Source organism: Ciona intestinalis, unplaced genomic scaffold (assembly GCF_000224145.3).
Source record: "Ciona intestinalis unplaced genomic scaffold, KH HT001123.1, whole genome shotgun sequence".
Lineage (NCBI taxonomy): Eukaryota > Metazoa > Chordata > Ascidiacea > Phlebobranchia > Cionidae > Ciona > Ciona intestinalis.
In genome coordinates, this window is record NW_004191444.1 from 1 (window position 1) to 19,864 (window position 19,864).

General features: G+C 34.5%; 1 protein-coding gene across 1 annotated transcript; it reads right to left on the reverse strand.

The window, feature by feature from the left end:
- Positions 1-5,180: 5,180 nt before the first annotated feature.
- On the reverse strand, positions 5,181-19,342 carry erk3/4 (mitogen-activated protein kinase). The gene is given in 13 exon segments (NM_001078522.1): positions 5,181-6,702; positions 7,167-7,353; positions 7,451-7,650; positions 7,809-7,981; positions 8,294-8,458; positions 8,706-8,795; positions 9,136-9,311; positions 10,119-10,331; positions 10,865-10,991; positions 11,253-11,384; positions 17,602-17,769; positions 17,993-18,133; positions 19,009-19,342. Coding segments are annotated over 13 exon segments (2,709 nt in total). The 5' UTR covers positions 19,225-19,342; the 3' UTR covers positions 5,181-5,981.
- Between the last annotated feature and the right edge of the window lie 522 nt (positions 19,343-19,864).

The following is a 19,864-nucleotide window of genomic DNA, read 5'->3' on the forward strand; positions in this document are numbered from 1 at the left end:
CATTTTCTGTTAGTTCAAGTTCTATATCCTTGTTCGATGCATATTTATTCGTTTATATTCAAACATATTCCCATTGTCGTTCAACAATACCAATTGTTATGCAATAATACAATGTATAAGGTAACATGTTAAAAACTATAGCAGTAGGTCAAGAAAAAGAAGTTTTAGACTTAATTTTCAAAGCGTACAGTATTATTTCGAGTTATTTACGTATATTCCTATTTATAAATACACTTAATAATCAAAATTAACAGTGATTTTAAACTGTCCCATCTTATCCTGTGTGTTTTCGAATTTGTTTTCACTTGTTGTGCGGATCGCTAAATAACTCTTCGTGTGTTTTCTTATATTTTCTTAAATTGTTGTCAATTAATAAAGGAATGATAGTACTAATTCGTGGTATTACCCAAAAACCGTCATCTATTTTAATTTTGAAAATATTAGGCAATATCTGCCTAAGGGTCCCATCTTCCCCCATTGTACTAGATTTCGTTCCCGAAACAATGTATTTTGTTACAGAAACAAATATCTCAAAACGAAAACAGTATGTTTTGTAGCGAAAACATCGAAAGTGTTACTTTGACTTTGTTTTCAAACCAAAAACAGAAAAAAAATAAAACCTGCAATGAGTTGCTTTTAAAATTTATTTTAGCAATCTAACTTAGCGATAAATAAGGGCGTCGATTATTAGACACAATTCTTAACTATGTTATTTTTTACCAAAATTAAAAAAAATGTGTAGGTTTCCATTGAAAATAATATAGTTGTAAACCTAAATACTGCACTGCGAAACCAAATCGGCTCGGAAAAAACAGTACACGATTTATTTTTATTCTCATACTAACCTTTGTGCAGCTATATGTTTGTGCATGCGACAAACACACATGTGTTTAAATTAATTGCGGGTTTCATGTTCGCGGGTTTCAAGGCCCACCATGATATAAAAGTAGCATTTACAGTTTCCGATTCATCTATTCTCCGTTTTTGGTTTGATAAATACAATTTCTTTTCGGATCAAAATATTTCGTTTCTGAACAAAATTTATTGCGTATATGAAACAAAATGTATTGTTTACGGAACAAAAAATACTTTGTTCAGAACAAAAGTTAATAATTGGAGCATAACATATAGTCCACTATTTGGTACATCGTTTTTTTATAAATTTGAAATTGTACTGTGGGGTAAGATGGATATCGCATTTTAAACAATAAACGACGTCCTTTTGGAATCGTGACCCAATAGGTGACGGGTTCGGTGGCATTGGAGCCATGGCATTGTCGTTAGCCCGCCTGCCTAACCCATTTTTTAATGCTCGCTAAATCATAGTAAAGCCGAAGATTATTTTTAGTTTGCATGTACGAACGATTAAACTAGTAGCTTCATAAAACAAGCTTGAATATTTCGTACAGTTTGATTTTGTCTCATAAAACTAGTTTTAGTTTTGTAAAAAAATACTGGGATATAGGCATGAAGAAAATACGCAGGGGTCAATGTGACTTGAGATAAAAACAAAAACAAAAAATCGGTTTAACGTTATATATATGAGTTTACATAGCTAGCACAGACTGTTAAATAGCATAGCCTGTTAAATTCGGTACCAATTGTTAAGCAACAATATAATGTATGGGTAACATGTTAAAAATTATAGCAGTAGGGTAAGAAAAAGAATGTTTAGAGTCCAATTATACTTTTTGAAGCACGCCACCCCAATGAAGATCTCAACAAACTTGCCCCCCCCCCCTCCTTTTTTGTTAAGTTACCACAGTGGTGTTAATTAATTTCTGCCATGATCCACCACATCCAAACCTGACATATTGAACATGTTTTAAACCGCGCCCCCTTGGTTGACTGTATCTGTATTAGTGCGTAAAACACTTTATCGCGATCAACGCAAGAGTGAAATCAAATAACTGTTCAGTTTACGTTGTAATTTAACCTTGTATTTATTATTTTTTTCTTAGCCAGGTAGACTGTTTGTTACGAAATAATAGGGATTCGTTGCATCATAATAGCGATTGTTTTGCTTGGCAATTAATTACGACATAATAGCAATTCACACGGCGATTATTTGCGGCGTAATAGGGATTGACACCTCATCATTTAGCATGTGAAGAGGTTTAAAAACAGGCTTAAATATTTGCTTTTTTAATTTAACTTTTACCTGCGTCGTGTTTTAGCCTTTTGAACACCACTGCAATAACACTTTATTTTATAGTTTTTCGCGTCCCCCTTCCGAGTGTATCACGCCCCCAGTTTAAGAACCACTGGTTTAGAATTAATTTTCAAAGCGTACAGTATTATTTTGTTTTATTTACGTATATTCTTAGTTATAAATACACTTAATAATCAAAATTAACAATGATTTTAAACTGTCTTATCTTATCCTGTGAGTTTTCGAATTTGTAAAATTTCACCTGTTGTGCGGATCGCTAAATAACTTCTCGTGTGTTTTATTATATTGTTGTCAATTAACAAAGGAATGATAGTACTAATTCGTGGTATTACCCCAAAACCGTCATCTATTTTGATTTGGGAAATATTTGGCAATATTTAGTGTTAAGTGTCCCATCTTCTTCCATTGTACTATAGTACTGTTACGTGATTGAAGTTTTTGGTCCGGTGTCGTGATTTATTCGTTCCGATTGATATAGTATATGCACCAAGACGCTACTGCGCATTCGCAGCAGATCGGAACAAATACAATACGAGGTCTAATAAATACGTACTGACTGAAAAAAGTTTCGAGGAAAAATACTATTACTTTATTTCATTTTTTTCGATGAGAATGACATGCTAGTGACCTACATAAATGTACGCATAAGTTATATTTTTGCAAAAATATTTGAAAATTTAATATTCCTATGTTTCAAGTTTTTTTTTATATTTAACACCCATGCCTGCACTTTTTTAAACAAATAATGTTATTATTTTTTAGGTATTACGTATAGCGCTATAATACATTTAAAGCTGGATCAGTGGAAACGACTATAAATATGTTTTTATGACGAATATTAAAATCTTTAGTTATATATTTTCAAAATATTAAAATTTTATTATAGTATCGTTACTGCTAGGGTATAGTTAATACAATACCTAAATTTTGTGTAAGTAGCATGAGTAGAAGATATCAAAAGTGGCCGCTATAGTTTTTGTATTCTAGGATCACCCTGGTCCACCAGCAACTGCTGTAAATTATAAGTAAAATGTGCTTGTTAAACTACAAATAACATACCAACTCAGTTCTACTGCTGACTTTAAAACCAAAAACTAAAATTTTATTGTGTAAACGTCGTAAATTTGGACCGGGTGGTCATTGTGTTTATTCCGATCTACTACGCATGCGCAGTAGCATCTCAGCGCATGCGCAATAGCGCTCAGTACAAATATATCGATCGTGACGACACCGGGAGGTAGCCTTAACGGCGAATCGCGGGGCTTCCCTGTCGTAGTCTGCTCTTAACTAAAACCAACGTATAAATAGCATATCGTTTTAATAAAAGCAAATATAAAAAAAAGGTTCTAAAAATAAAAGGAGCAATGACTGAAAAACGAGTTAGGGTGCAATGTTACTGTTACAAAGTCTTCGCTTGTATTGTTTTAAAAACTCGCCCTATGTGCCTTGAGCCGTATGCGCTCCTCCTGCTCCTGCTCCCTCAAATTCCCTCCCACGCTAATTACTTTCTTAGTCTCTAACGCAGTGACCTAGAGACGGGCGTTGTCTAAGTGTAAAGCGAGTACGTACTGTGTCGTGTTAAGAGTCGGACGTTCCTCGTTTTTATATGCAGCTTTATATTACAATACGATTTTATCTGACCAAGGGTGTTTTACGAACCTGAAGACTAGACAGAAGTGTAACATTTCCACTAAGAAAATCCGTATCATTTGAATGTAAACCGACTGAAATAACACTCTGCACAATAAAACAATTACACGACCGTTCTACAACACATTACAACGAAAACTAACCTTTTACATCAAAACACGAATCGAAACGAGAAATGGAAAACGCGCGAACTACAGTAATCCGTCCAACGGCACAGAAAACGAGGAGACTTGAACACGTGAGCAATCACAGAAAGCGTGACAATAGTGAACAAAATAAGTGAATAAAAGTGAAACATTGGAAGGAAAACGAATAAAAATACACAATAAGATCGACAAATTAATAACATCGCACGCAACAAAGAATGAAACAATGCAAGCCTAAAAGTACACACACAACATAAAGGTAAAAAATAAGATTATGTGGACTCAAAGCCCTCATACCCACAATGCAACAGTGCCATCATAAAGACTAGAGTAATTTCTTGGCAGCCATGTTGATTACCAAGTTGTGTGTAGACATATTGATACTTTTAAAGAGCTACGCCAGAAGAGGCCCTGTCTACTGCTGGTTCAGTGCTTCACCATGCGTGGAGGTAACTCCTCATTTGGCTTGCGCAGACACCCAAACCTGGTGAAACTTTAACGTATAGTAGGGTGGGGGAATATGGGACACCTTTTTAATCTATTTTCTTCTCCACTTTGGTGGTAAACAAACATTCAACGATTTTTTTTATAAAACTTTATCCTCACGGCTCCCATAGACCGTTGTTAATTGTTTAAAACACGATCAGAATATTTGGTTATTATGTGTCAAAGGTGTCCCATCTTTCCCCACCCCACTATATATATGACTGGCGAAAGAATGTTAACTTGATCACGGAACTTGCGACAGAATATTCGTTTGCAGGTTTTCTCGAATGGATTCTAGCTTTGTGGGCTTGAATTCCTTCTTTTCGATCCACTTCGGTTTGTATTAATTTTCGCATAAATTCAGCTATAGTCAGTGATCCTAGAAAATGTATCCTTATAAGCCTTTCAGTCTGTCACACTGTAACACGTGGTTGCTACAGGGTTAAATCTATAACACTTCCGACCGGTTCTTTGTTCCAAAAGTAGGCGTGTTGCACACTCTCCACATCGGGTTCATCAAAAATTCGGGTGCTGACTAATCGAAATTTTGTCTCTCGAATCGCCAGCCATAGGCGCTAGTGTAAACCCGCCTTAAATAGTGCTTTGGGTTCCAGTTTGTCCGAATAAATTGTTCTTTTTAAGATAATTCTGCTTTCGGCCTCTTCAAAATTGTATTTAATATAATGTTTTTCTGTATAATCATTTCACTGCTCCATGGAACAAAATTTCGTGACGAACATTTTATTTAAAGCTTGGTTCAAGAAATGAGATGCTTGCAGAATAGTAAAAACAGCGATTTAGGACGAAACAGTGTCGTCGAATACGAATGCAGAGGCGTTTATTTCAAAGCGAAACCTGCAAAGCTCTGATAGCAGGAGAATAAATAAGTTTTGTGTTAATAAACCGTCACACGTATTTAGACTAGCATTTCTAAGTTTGATGAATGTCACACTAGTGTAAAAGTAAAACGATGTAACAAGCACCAAAAGATGCAAAGTCATAAACACAAACACTGAGAAAGAAATATTCGTTGTTGGCGCGACGGAGCACGCCATTCGGTGAAGTGCAAACATCCAAAACAAAATTACCTATTACGCTGACGTCATCGCTAACGTCATAAATCGGTAGGCGAATGCCGTACCAAGCAACAACCTTGCGCGCACCGACAATAAAGAACAACAATTTCCTACACTGAAAATCCTCTAAAAACGGGCGAATAAAAAAGTTGCGTAAAATTCCTAAAGCAAATACATTATGTACCTGGTAGCGATTGCTTAAATTAGTGGCAGAATAAATTCATTTACCTTTCAAACTCCGAGCGATTAGAACGTCGCGAATGTTCACCATATTTGTGTAGTCACAAACCGCTTGCAAAAAACATCATCCGCCAGCTGGTTTGTGCACCAAAAAATCCCCACCATACTAATAACATTTACATGCACGAAAACAAACAGTAACCATATGGCGACGTTGCGCAAGCTGTAATTAAGTTAGAAGATACTGTGTGCAGTGACACGGCGTTACGTTTAAAAAGGACATTCGACGCGTTTTCTAGGAAAACTGGGGGTTGCCGACTTGGAGCATTTCCCAGGAGGAGAGAGTGATACGTCACTGCTCGTGACGTCACTACTGCTGACGTCATTGCCACCGGAGTAGGCGTGAATGCGATTAAAGTCAGATAGGGATTGGCAGTGGAGAAAAGGTGATTTATCGGTCGTTGTTTCCAACAGTTGCTTCCACTTCGGCAAAATCAACGCCGGATTATTTCTTCTATTTCCTTCGGAGCATGTTCGCAATCGCGGAGTTGTGTAAGATGGGCCGTCCCTGATAGTCTTTCCCTCCCGAGCTGTGTTAGGTCGTTGTTTTAATTCAACAGCGGGTGTTGAAATGTTGAAAGGTTCGTGAAAACCGCTGTCTGCAGGGGCAGAACCTCCCGTCGTTCCGGTGGTCGTTTTTACTCGGGATTTGCAAAACTTTGGAAACATCTTGCAAGTTTTTTTCCGTCCAGTTTTCGAGTCGCTATCGCTACTACTGCTCTTCCTTTCTGGTGCATCTTTTGGAAGAATTCGATCGTTGGAGGAAACATCTGATCCTGGTTCCTCTAACACTTCGGGTACAGTGTCGTTCACCAAGCAGCGTCTTTGGTGACATCTTGCGGAAGATGGTTCAGCTTCGTTGCTGCTGGTGCGTTGATGGGATGTATTGCCACCACTCGCTGATGATAAACTTCCATGTCGACTGCTGTGCCTGTATATGGGGGCACATAATATTTAAACTTTTTATTAGTTACGTACCATCTGCAGTAGCAAGTAAGATGAGATCGTGTTGTAATAAAAATGTTTGGCTATATGCGGATGTTTGGTTTCTAAAACTAATCTTAAATAACGGTGAAGACGCAGAGTTCTTTAATTAACAATATAACTTTCATTCTCTTATTGTCGGTGCTAGATTTAATTTAATGAGACTTGTGGCTATAATGTCGTAGTTGTCAGACAATATCAAAGGTCATCCACTATTACATATGCATATAGAAGGTCTCAAGCTTGTTCAGTTAATCATCTGAGTATAAAATTGGGTGAGTGCAAAGATTTATAAAAGCAATTGCGTAAACCTTTTACCTTGAAAAAATATTTTACATAAAAATATTCATGCTTAAATATTAAACAAAGATTTTGCATGATGATAATAAATAAAACAACAAATCAACCAACCTATGATGTTTATGGTGATGATGGTGGCCATGATGATGGTGATGATGATGGTGGTAATGATGGCCGTAACTCTGGTGATGACGTGGCACGTCATCTTTATGACGTCGTCGACTTGATGTAGTGACGTCACTGTCTCTTTCCTCTGAACTGAGCGTTGGGGAATGACGAGAATAATCCGAGTTGTGATCTGTGATAAAACCTTTTTTTGTTTCAAACGCAACTGGTGTATTGTTAAAAATGTAAAAGCAGTAAAAGTAAAGCTCACGTCTTTGTTATTCACTAACCTTCTTCAAATGCGGAGGGTGATGACGCTTCCCCTACATCAGGAGTACTTGCTCTCTGTCCGGACGTTCGTTCGTGATCGATTGAAACATCTGGCGATGAAAGACTCCACAGTGCGTGTGCATGAACCTTACCATGGCTAAGATTGGACGAGCAATAACTTGAGTGGTAACCATGGTCGGATACAACTTCTTGGTGGTGCCTGTAAAATGTTAAATATATATTTGTTAAGCTTAGTATGATAAACTACCGCATCATATACCAGGTTTGATGCATTACAAACGGTAAGAACCAATAATCAAATTTATTGTTGGAAATACATCAATACTAACAAATATAGAATGTTAATGGGTTACTTACCCATCGTGTGCACCCAGTTTAGCCGGTTCTTCTTTAGCAGATGTCAGTTGTTTTTGTTGTGTGTTGCTGTCGCAACGTGAATCCCACTTATAGGGATCAAAACAACCGGCGCTGGAAGTAATTGGACGAAAATCTATCGACATTCGCTCACGGTTGATGGAACCATCGTTTATCTAGAATAGGTTTCTACAGTTATATATCAACTTTTGTTGTTAAACTCCACGCAAATCTAATAAAGCCGTTTTAACAAATTGCTTTAGAGTACCAACATTGTATTAAAAAATAATAAACAACATGCGAGCAATACACGAAGCGGACGAGGAAGGTAAAAAGGGAAATACAAGCTTGGATGCGACAATGCTTGTAACATACTGGAAGCATTATATGCGCTTTTTCTTTTCATGGCATTCGGCGAATAATTTAACCTTGTCTACTTTTATTTATAAGAACAAGATATGTAGTTGTTAATATGAAAGAAAACTTGCCTGCACTCCGTAGTCAAAGTCACAAGCAATAGTTCTTGCTTCCGACTCTGAGATTGTAATTCCCCTGTTTGTGTTGCTCCCGTTACTATGAGTGCTGGACTGAACTAGTGCAAGAAGATTCTTGTAGCTGTCGTTGGTACACACCGACCCCTTTAACGATTGCCGCTGAGGGTATATGTAATTATAAATACATACCAACTAACTAATTTTCGCATAACTAAATTAATTAAGATTGGGTACAGAAAATAAGAATATTGTTGAAAATCGATTGTGAGTGGTAGAATACATCCCTGGCCTATGTATTAGTGTACAATTTCTAGTACATGGTTAGGAAAGGGCTTAACTGGTAAAACTCCAGGTGTCGCACGAAAGTAAATATGATACGATTATCACCAGGACTCATGACACCTACCAATCCACAATCTTCTGTACTTGTCTCTACGATGTTGCTTTCGTTGCTGGGAACGCTGAACAAATTTGAAGTTTCGTTCCAAATTATTTGCTGAAAATATTTAAACGTCAGCTGTTGTGGATTGTAGATTAGAAATTCGAAACAAAGGTTTACGATTTGGATATTTTCTGGAATAGATTGTGACGATTCGTGGAACTGATAAGCAATTGCAACGCTTGCAAACGTACACCTAAGGCAGCTCCAAGTCTAAATGTTTATAATAAATTTCGCAAAAACATACTAAATGAGAGGCTTCAGTTACTTTGACAAACATCTCGAATTTAGCATCTAGTGTCTATATTATTGCAAAAGCTACGTGTAACCAAAATCAAATGCTCTTACAGTCTTAATAAAGCAAAAAGGTACTACGGATTTGATTAAAGCAATAAACCTTTATATTGGTAACATCCATCTCATCGAGTTCGTCCTCAAGTGAAAACGGCATTCCACACACTGGTTCGTCAAACGGGTTGCTGTAACACGCAAGGTAGGGATGCATTAAAGCATCAATCGCTGTCACTCTATCCGTTTGTGCGAAGGTCAACATTTGGTTCAAAAGGTTCACAGCTACAAGTCAATGAACGATTATAACACAACTTATATAAACTGCTGCTGTCAGTTATAACATGAACATAACATCAACAGAAGAGTTATTCTGACAAATTTATTTGCCTACCGACGTTCTTTCAGGTTAATATTAATTTACCAGATGAGCTTTAATAGATTAACTAACTTGAGCACAAACCTGGATAAATGACTTAGACAACAGAGTTGATACGGTGCATAAGCCATAAAAAGGGAGCAGTATGTAAGTTAAGTATTATGATAAAACACATCATGTTAAAATATATATGCCAGTATAACAAGGATTTTACCCGAACTCTCAACCAATGTTTTGGATACGGAAGCAATCAATGGCATGTTGACATAATATTTAAACACATACATAAGGAAGCATTTTGACAAAACAGTAAACACGAGTTTCTTATTCAGTGGTGACATCAGCCAACACAAAAACACAAACATTCATTCAGTTACTTTCGTCATTGCATGATGTCGCATGTGCTTTGTTTTTGGGCTTACCTCATATTATCAACATATTGTCAGGGTTTAATACATTAAATCTGAATGAAAATATCGTGCTTTTATGTGTTCAAAAAAACTGAGAATAACGGGAAATCAACAGAAAAAGGTCGACATGGATGAAAGCGAATAGGAAAAGTACGTGGCCGTAAAAGCTAACACAAAGTAAATACACAGAGCGTTGCAATAAATTGACCTTGAACTTTTAAAGTATGTAATAAGAATATTTTTTCAATAACCTGACCATTTTGTTAATTAACTTCTATATATTAGTCAAGCACACCATCTTACCCATGTGGTTAGAGGTTGGCAACAAGTCCCTTAAGGGTCGGCGGGGTATTCCGCCGTTTTCACGTACGTTGTAAGCGTCTTTATTCAAGCAACAGTTCTCATCTTGACAAACAGCTGTCGTAACACTTAACCAGTTCTCCCGTGTTACGGCGACTGATTTCAATATAAGGTTAATCTGCTCCATAGCGTTGCTGCCGTTGAATAGTGGTTTGCCTGGAAATTATGTTTTAATTTAAATAAGTTTCTTTGCTCTGTAAAAATACTATACGGTCCAGTTTTATATTAAAGCGGAAGTTTCGGGTCACATATTTGCAATGAAACATACATATTATACTACACAATATACAGCTTGAAAATGTGGAATTATTTGGTGGTGATTGCTAACTCGTCAACATTGCGTGCCATATTGTGTACATTGAAGGTAGTATGCGGCTCATAAAAGTGTATGTGTATATTGTACCAGCATTATGAAACAAGCAATATATCTCCATTGCGTGCGAGCAATACCCGTCAGCTTAATTGCTATTTGACTTGAATGGCCAAACAAACTGATGGGAATGTCAACGATTTTTATAAATCGTCACAAATAAGTTCGTAACGAAAAATGATTGTAAGGCAAAACCGGGAACTTCTATTTTATTAGTATAATATTAAAGTTAGTTCAGTACGTTTTAAACGAAGGAGAAAATTAATTGCTTTATTCTGCTTCACGAAAGTGTTTGGCTTTTAAACGAATCAATACTAACCAATAAGCATTTCAGCAAATATACATCCAGCGGCCCACATGTCTGCTGCTTGATTGTAATGACGAGGATGAAGGAGGATCTCTGGTGATTGATACCAAGTACTAGTGGTTGTCATCGATAAATAACCCTGTGTTAATAAATACAATGTCAACGGTTGTAAAAATATAAGTCTAACAGGGTTGTTAAAACCGGATTCATAAAGCGACCAAATATGTTATAGTAAACGGTGACAACGGAGAGGCAAAATGTGGCACATTCGGACCTGTATCAATGAATGGTAGATGCTTGATTAATGCTCAGTGAATACGCTTTATATTATTCTAATTATAATGAAGTCATGCGAATGATATTTTTTAGAGATAAATTAAATATTTTTTTAAAAACTTACAGAATGTTCGTACTCTGAGTCTAAGATTCGGGAAATTCCAAAGTCACCGATCTTCAGCATGAGAGTATCAGTGTTTATAAAAACATTTGAAGGTGTAAGATCACGGTGAATAACGTTTGCGCTGTGTAGGTACTGGGGGAGGGAAAGCGGTTATTAAGAGACCAACAAATGTCATAGCATCAAGCCATCAAACGTATCTGTATTAACAGCAACAACACATATAACGATGTTTCGTAGAAGTATTTTAATAACGTATCTTCGTACAGTACCAAGAAAAAGTTGAAAAAAACTTTTTATTGGAGAATGTGTAAAGCTGTTAAAACAATCCCTAAAGAATCATTTTTTTAGCTGTGTTTTAATGGTAAGGAGCATGTGCAGTTTTGCCAAAGAAAAGAGCTACCATGAAGTTGCATAATAATTTAATTCCATTTATAATTTTGTTCACTATGCGCCTATGCAGAGAATATGCGCCCATGTAGATAATACCCTATTGGCCTATGATACGCACAATGCACATATTACACACATACACATATATATATATAAATATGAAAATACTGCGGATGGCACATTTTAGGTGGTTTATAAATTGAAACAAAAAAATATTTTAAATATACACGTTAGACGTTAACGTTATTGACAACCGAAAACGCACTGAAGCGCTTGCGAGTTATGAATTGTCAGGAAAAAGAGGAAAGTGTTTTACTTGGGTTTTAATAATCTCAGTACTGAAGGTTACGAATTTGGTAACAACTAAACGTTTGCTCGTGTTTAATCCGAGAATGAATTTCAAATTTCATTTAAACAGTCGCTTAATATATGATGCGTGGGGTGTAACTAAGTAACAAAGGATTTAATATAACTCATTATATACGATATTGGCAAACTGTTTAAACGAGTTAAAATCGATAAACGCATTTTACGATCAATTACTTTTAATGTGAATTCAGTAACGTCGGCACAATTTTATGTCGACGGTGTTTAGATGTGCATAATAGAAAATATTAGATAATATCGAATGTTAAAATGCCTTTGGCGATAAAGCTAAACATGTGAATCATCAGCAAAAATCGTTTAATATTCGTTCCTATACGAATTAACACAAACGTACTTTGCCGCTGGTTTAGAAACCTTATAGATATTGATAAATTGAGGTTGTATAACCTTATCTTCTTGGAGACTTGTGTTACTGAGTCTACTGACTGTGCTCGAACTTAAACGGCGACCCGCAAGAATTTTTACCGTTACATAATTTAACTATTACGTCACATGGGTGGTTCTTACGGAGATTGTGTAAACAGGAGAAACGGAGAAGAATGCATACGGTCAAACCTGTTTAACTTGAATAACTTCCATAGGAACGATTCTTTCTGGAAATCGGTTACTTAGTAATTATTATCATCATTATCTCAAACGTGCTTAATTCGTGTTTTTTTGCGAAAAGTCGGTTATATACCAAATCAATCATTTAATGATCGGGTAAATAAAAGTCCTTAAAAGGCATTACAAAAAATATAAGTTGTGATAGTGAGCTTTTTGACATTGAAGCAGATTTACGTTTTTATACGACGGATAATTTCATAAACATGAATTCTAACTTTTGGATTTGAATGACGCACGGTTTCGTCAGAGGATCAGATAACCATCAACTATGTGAACGAAGTGTTTTCGATGCAGAGACTACCCATCCCAAGGTTATTAAAACACCACTAACTCACCCTTCAAATTTGGTCTATTGACTATTGTCTATAATGTTAATGTATTATGTACATTGTAAACGTTTAAACCATAGTTTGTACAACATTAAAATAATTTTGAAGTTTGAATTCACGTGCTGGTATTGTATGGTGCCAGACGAATGTTTTAAATAAATAAAATTGTTTAACCTCAGTTGCTTCCATGATCTTTTCTATGTGACATCGTGTAGATCTGACGCGGGCCGAAGTTATAATTAGTTAAACTAATTATAATCGAGTTGAATGGTTAGACCGGGTATTTTAAGGAAATGCGTAAACGTACATCACTCAAAGCAAATAAGTTTGACCGAAGCAAATTAATTAAAATAATAGTGTCAGATTAAACGAACCATACCAGTTGTTTTGGAACAGGCATCGGCTTATTAACACGAAATTTTCGAAGCAAACTAAAGAATAAAATAATAGTCTAAAGTCCAAACATAATTGCTAATATCATCCATAAAGTGATAGAAACTATAATGTCATAAAGAAGGCAAATCGATTTCAGTTTCTTCTATCAGGGGTTTATTTTTGTCACTGATCACTCCAAAGTAAGTGCAACATACAGAAGAATATCAATAATCCTATTTATAATCCAGTCAAACTGGGCTGAAAGAAAAACAACATCTTGAAACAGCAGCGCAACTGGCAACAACCTATTTCGACCTAAGTAACATGTTATGATAACTGCAGGATAGATGAGGCCAATGTTTGGCAATATTGTTTAACATATTGATTCTAATTCGCAATATACGACGGTCAAAGGATGACGCACTACGAGTGTAGTTTCCACCAAGCCTGTTTAAGCTTTAAAAATTGTAGGGATGTGCCATGTGCGTGTTTGTAGCTCAGTGCCTTAACAAGTACATTACTAAAAACACCAACGCATGACAATGACTGGCAGAATACAACAGTGAGAACAGTCTAAAGTAAACTTTAGACTCTAAGTCTAACTCTAAACATCCAGAAAACAATGACAAACATAAATATCCATGCAATTCGGGACAACCAAGGAAGAATAGCTGTTGCAGTATTGAAGTGAAATATAAAAATTTTCCATTTGTTATAAATCAACTATTATAGCTAAGATCTTCATAGCCAAAAGTCTCACAGCTAAAAAATGTCAAAACAATAAAAGCTAAAGCCCCAAACTCTAATACATGTAAAATCTATGGTATATATTTAGTACAAAGTACAAGTAGCACCATCCATCTGTATATAATTTTAGGTTGGGGGGATATTTTAAACAACATGCTACTTGAAGTATAATAGTAAAGGTGTAAACCATACAAAGTATGGGCTGTTTGTCCTAAAAATGGCTAACAGGTAGGAAGAAACTACTCAAGAGTCTGAGTCTCAGACAATTATTGTTTTCTTTCTATTCAAATAAATTAGCAATTCTGTAAAACCAGAGAGCACAGCTTTAAGGAATGTGTATCTTCTTTAATTTGATGTTAACAATATAGAAATGGAATACCAAGAAGTGTAAGTACACTGATTGTGAGTCTGACACTGCTGCAATTTAACAAAAATACCAACTATATAAAACATCAATAGAAAGTGTTGTTGAATCTTAAAAGTACATTGTCAATAGAATTTAATGAGTTGCATATAACTCAAATATTTCAACATGTGAATGTAATAAATAAAACCAAGGCTAACATATTATTGAACCTTGTCGATGTACAGGTGGTATTAAAACCACTGTTCCTTTTGACAATGTAGGTAAAATATAAACAAGAATAAAGTAATGAACAATGGTTATTTGGAAGCACAGGCTACCTTATAGCTCACACTACATAACAAAATGAAAATAATCATTAAGACAAAAATAGACTATTGTAACAAGAACAATGACTAGAATGTTTAAACAAAGGCTTGTGTTATAAAGCCGAATGTATTCAGGAATCAGAAACATATTAACTTCAAAATCAGTTGCAAATGTACATTATATATATATGTGTGTTTTGTACATATAAAATACTTCAGACTAAGCATGCATTTAATATGTAAACCACTTGACATGATTGCATCTATTTTCAATTCACAAATGATAAAAATAGCAACAAAATCAATAAAATAGAAGGTATTAATAACTGCTAATTTAAGTTGTTTTGTGTAGTGTAAAAGAAAAAATGGAAAAATGGAAAAGCAATATTATATAGGCTATCTACGTTCAATGATTACACTGAAGTATTAAAATGATTGATTACTTCTTATACTACTACTAGTAGTAAAGATTAAATCTTTTGAATTGCTATATTATTTTATAGTATTACTATTAAATTGAATATATATTCAAGGCTCATCATAATATGCTTTTCATGACATAATATATAGTACAATGGGGGAAGATAGGACACTTAAGCACATATTGCCAAATATTTCCAAAATCAAAATAGATGACGGTTTTTGGGTAATACCACGAATTAGTACTATCATTCCTTTATTAATTGACACCAATTTAATAAAATATAATAAAACACACGAGGAGCTATTTAGCGATCCGCACAACAGGTGAAATTTTACAATTTCGAAAACTCACAGGATAAGATGGGACAGTTTAAAATCATTGTTAATTTTGATTATTAAGTGTATTTATAAATAGGAATATACGTAAATAACACGAAATAATACTGTACGCTTTGAAAATTAGGTCTAAACATTCTTTTTCTTGCCCTACTGCTATAGTTTTTAACATGTTACCTATACATTATATTATTGCATATTAACAATTGGTATTGTTTGAATGACAATGGGTAATGTTCGAATATAAATGAATAAATATTATATCCTACAAATGTATATGAACTTGTAATAACAGAAAATTGATAATAACCATTGATAAAGTTTTTATTTTTCCTACAAATTGAGTATTACTACTCTGTTTTTGGCACAAGCCACTTCTCATAAATTATCACGGAGTGCAAATGACCAAATTTTGAATATATTTTCGAAATATTATCTTTTAATTCTATCAGTATCTAATCTTATAGTTGAAAACCCCCTGAGGTATAAATTAAAAGCAAATCTTTCAAAGTTTGGCAATGAAAACATACAAAACTACAATGTGGGGGAAGATGGGACTCTAAATTGAAATATATATTTACATTAGCAGTTATTCTGCAACTTGTAGTTAACCTACCGAGTTTAAAAGGGCTGTGCTAGTTTCTTTGCCATGTAAACTTCATATATATAACGTTAAACCAATATTTTTTTGTTGTTTTTATCTCAAATTAAAGTCCTATTGACCCCTGCCTATTTTCTTCATTCTTATATCTCCGAGTTTTTTTACAAAACTAAAACTAGTTTTATGAGACAAAATCAAACTGTACGAAATATTCAAGGTTGTTTTATGAAGCTATGAAACTAGTTTAATCGTTCACACACGCAAACTAAAAAAATTCATCGGCTTAACAATGATTTAGCGAGCATTAAAAAATAGCACCTTACTATTTCGCATTTTTTTACCTGTTTAAAGTATACTGTTTCTATTTTACATATTTTTTTTAATATCTAAAAACAGTAATCGGCTTTGACGGGCGTTTTATAAAGTCGTGATAATACTGTGGAATAATTCTGTAACCTTATTTTCCTAATTATCATTAAATGGGGATCCGTAAAAAGAAAATTAAAATAAAGTCTCCTCTGACAAAGTGTCCCATCTTCCCCCACCCTACTATACAACCTGCATACAATACTTTCCCCAACATTTGATAGTAAGTAGGTTACAATTAAAAAATTAAAGCAGCATACCCAAAAGGAACTAAGGTACCACCAAAATTTTAAAAATTAAACAGCCTCTGAAAAAAAATGTTTTAACACAATGCGGTTGTCTGCTTCATAGTTTAACGCATAACAATTCATGAATGTGCATTGCAAAATATATAACAATTGCAATTCAGGTTACCCATGTCACGCATTACAAACATTTACAAAAACAATCCCTTTTTTTGATTTGTTACAATGAATGCTTCTTCTAGGAAAATAGGAATTTTCTAGATGCTGCTTTATCATTTAAACTTTGGTATCTTTAAATTACATCTGGCATCTCTATCATTGTAAATTGGGTTGGTTTGCCCCTTGAAGTGGTAAAGCAATAAATACAACAAAAACTCTGTCTAGACTATATTTAAGATATTTTGTTCATGCTTTACAATATGGTTATTAGGAAAGAACAACCATATCTATCTAATCAACAATAACAAAACTTACAAACACAACCTTAGCAGTATAAACATTAACAATGAATAAAAAACAAAGTGTATTAAGTCATTGGGTGTGTGTTTGTGTAAAACCGACCTGACTGTTGCGAGGCGATTTTAAACCATACACATATTCTATGTAGTTTTACTTTTACAAACAGAGAAATTTTACCACATAGAGTTAACTGCACTTCTGATGTAATTTAGGATTTAGATCGCTTAATTGCTTAATGAGAAACACTCAAAATACAAATAAGCAAGTAACAAATAGAATTAAAAAGACTATCCCAGGATTATTACCTTAATAAGTTACAGAGCTACCCTCTTAAAATACTGAAGGTAAATTTGATGATTTTAAACACATGTGGCAGAAACATTAAATGTGTAAACCAATATAAACAAACATACCTTAAGTCCCCTTAGCAACTGGTATGTAAATAACTTAATGTAGTTTGATGAAAGCTGATTGTGGTTGATTACATTCCTAAGGTCGGTGTCCATTAATTCCATCCCAATATAAACAGAATCAAAAGAAACTTGGTTCTTTAAAGATAGATTTGACGCCATGTTTACTGGCTGTAGTATAAAATAGACTGCTTTAGATTTTAATTTGTAAACATCTACACAGAAAGGATGTATCGCATGCACTTCGTTTTTTGTTATTTAGGATTGCAACATAAATTTAGTATGGATTGGTTTTAACACATATTCTTATATATTTATATTATTTTTCTTTGTTTGCCATTTTCAGTAAATATCATGGATCTTAGTGTGCTTTAAATAAAACCTAAACACTTACAGAGCTATTATCTCTTGAACTTGATGATGCAAGTGCATGATACATTCGGACAATATTGTCATGGTCCATTTTGCGTAGAATTCTAATTTCCCGTATAAGTTGTTTTAGTTTGTGACTTGGAGTACATTGCTTTACAAAGATCTATTTAAAACAATACGGTTGTAAAAGCATTATGTGTAATTTAAATCAATGAAAGAGGAATTCTAACGAAAAATGAAAATTTGTATATGGATAGAGATGCTGAAATGTGACCCAAAAGTACCATTCAAAAAATCGGCTGTTTCGACAATGCAGGATTTCCCATAAGAAAAAGGGCACTGAACTTTGACCGATTTTGGTTTCTAAACTACTAAAGAAAAAAAACAAATTTTATTTTGGATTTGGTGTAATAAATGCTTTTTCTTTGTGAATATATTTAAAAAAAGCAAAAATGTAAACCTTACTATGTTTTAAGTTTTTTTACTTGAACCTATCTACAAAGCAAAATTATGCTGACTTGGCAATTTTTCAAACCTAATGTTTAACACAAAAAAATAACTTTTAAACTGAAAAAAGTGCCGAGTCAGCATTTTTGTGGCCATGTTCAATCAAAAATAAAAACATAATAAAGCTTATCAGACTTTACATTTTTTTATATATTCTTGAAGAAGCATTTGTTATACCAAATTGAAAATAAATTTGAATTTTCTTTAGTATTTTAGAAACCAGAAATAATCAAAGTTTTAGGAATATTTTTCTTATGCGAAAAATTGAATGCATCTTACTCCAGCCGTTGATTTTGCGGTTTTGAAACTTATTTTGTTCCAAACCTGTTTCAGATTTTGAAACTTTGTAGGTAGCTATAAATCACATTTCAGCATTTCATTTTTTTGGTATGGTTTAATACTACTCTTCATTAAAGTAAATTGATTTTTCGGAGGGCTCGAAGGTGTTCAAAATGTTTGCAGTATATTTGGCAGAAATACTGTATGACCTCAAAACAAAAAATAGCTATCTTATCAACCATCCGAAACTACCTTTTTAACAGCAACTCTTCTTCTACACTGCTGGTCAATTGCGGAGAAAATTAAAGCTCTCGACCCGCATCCAAGTGGATAAACATCTCTATAACGAGAAGAAATATCGCTCATATCAACTGTAATAAGGCGTGTGTCACATGCTTGCGACTCGTTGGCTTTCAGTTTGTGTTCTTCATCACTTTGACCATCTATTACTGCTGCATCATCCTGCATGTTTTTGTGACAACAATAAATCGAATAGAATTCCAGTGTGTGTTGTGTGGTATTCCGTGCCAGCAGTAATAGTAAGAGTGAAGACTGTATGTATTGCTCAGCAAAAAACAAAACCTTCACTCTACAAAACAAATCAACACAAGGTTCAGTACACACATTGTCAACTATCTGAACATCCTGTCTATTTTTTTTCTTAGGATATATTTGGATACGTTTGAAAAGTTGTATCAAATCTATAGATATTATTAACTCCCTGTCTCCCTCACCCTTCTTATTTGCAACATTAACAGGTTCACAGAAGAGTTGTTGGCTGTGTTTTAATAATGTCTCATACTTAACTGGAAGCAAATAGTACAACTTGTATGAATTTATGGCACTAGTGAAGAATCCTTCGGTACAGAGCAGAATAGGCTGGTGGAAAGTGGAGGAGAAGTTGGTGGTTAGGGGTTGATGGTTAGAGGGTTAGTGGTTATAGGAGTTAGTAGATAGGTGTTGGTAAATAGGGTGGGGGGAAGATTCTTCACTTGCACCTGAACAGTTGTGCACACTAAAGCAACAGACCAAACTAAATTTTCTTCAGGCAATTTCTCCTTAGATCTAAATGATTCTTTCTTATTAAGAAACAGAAGAAGCTAATGCT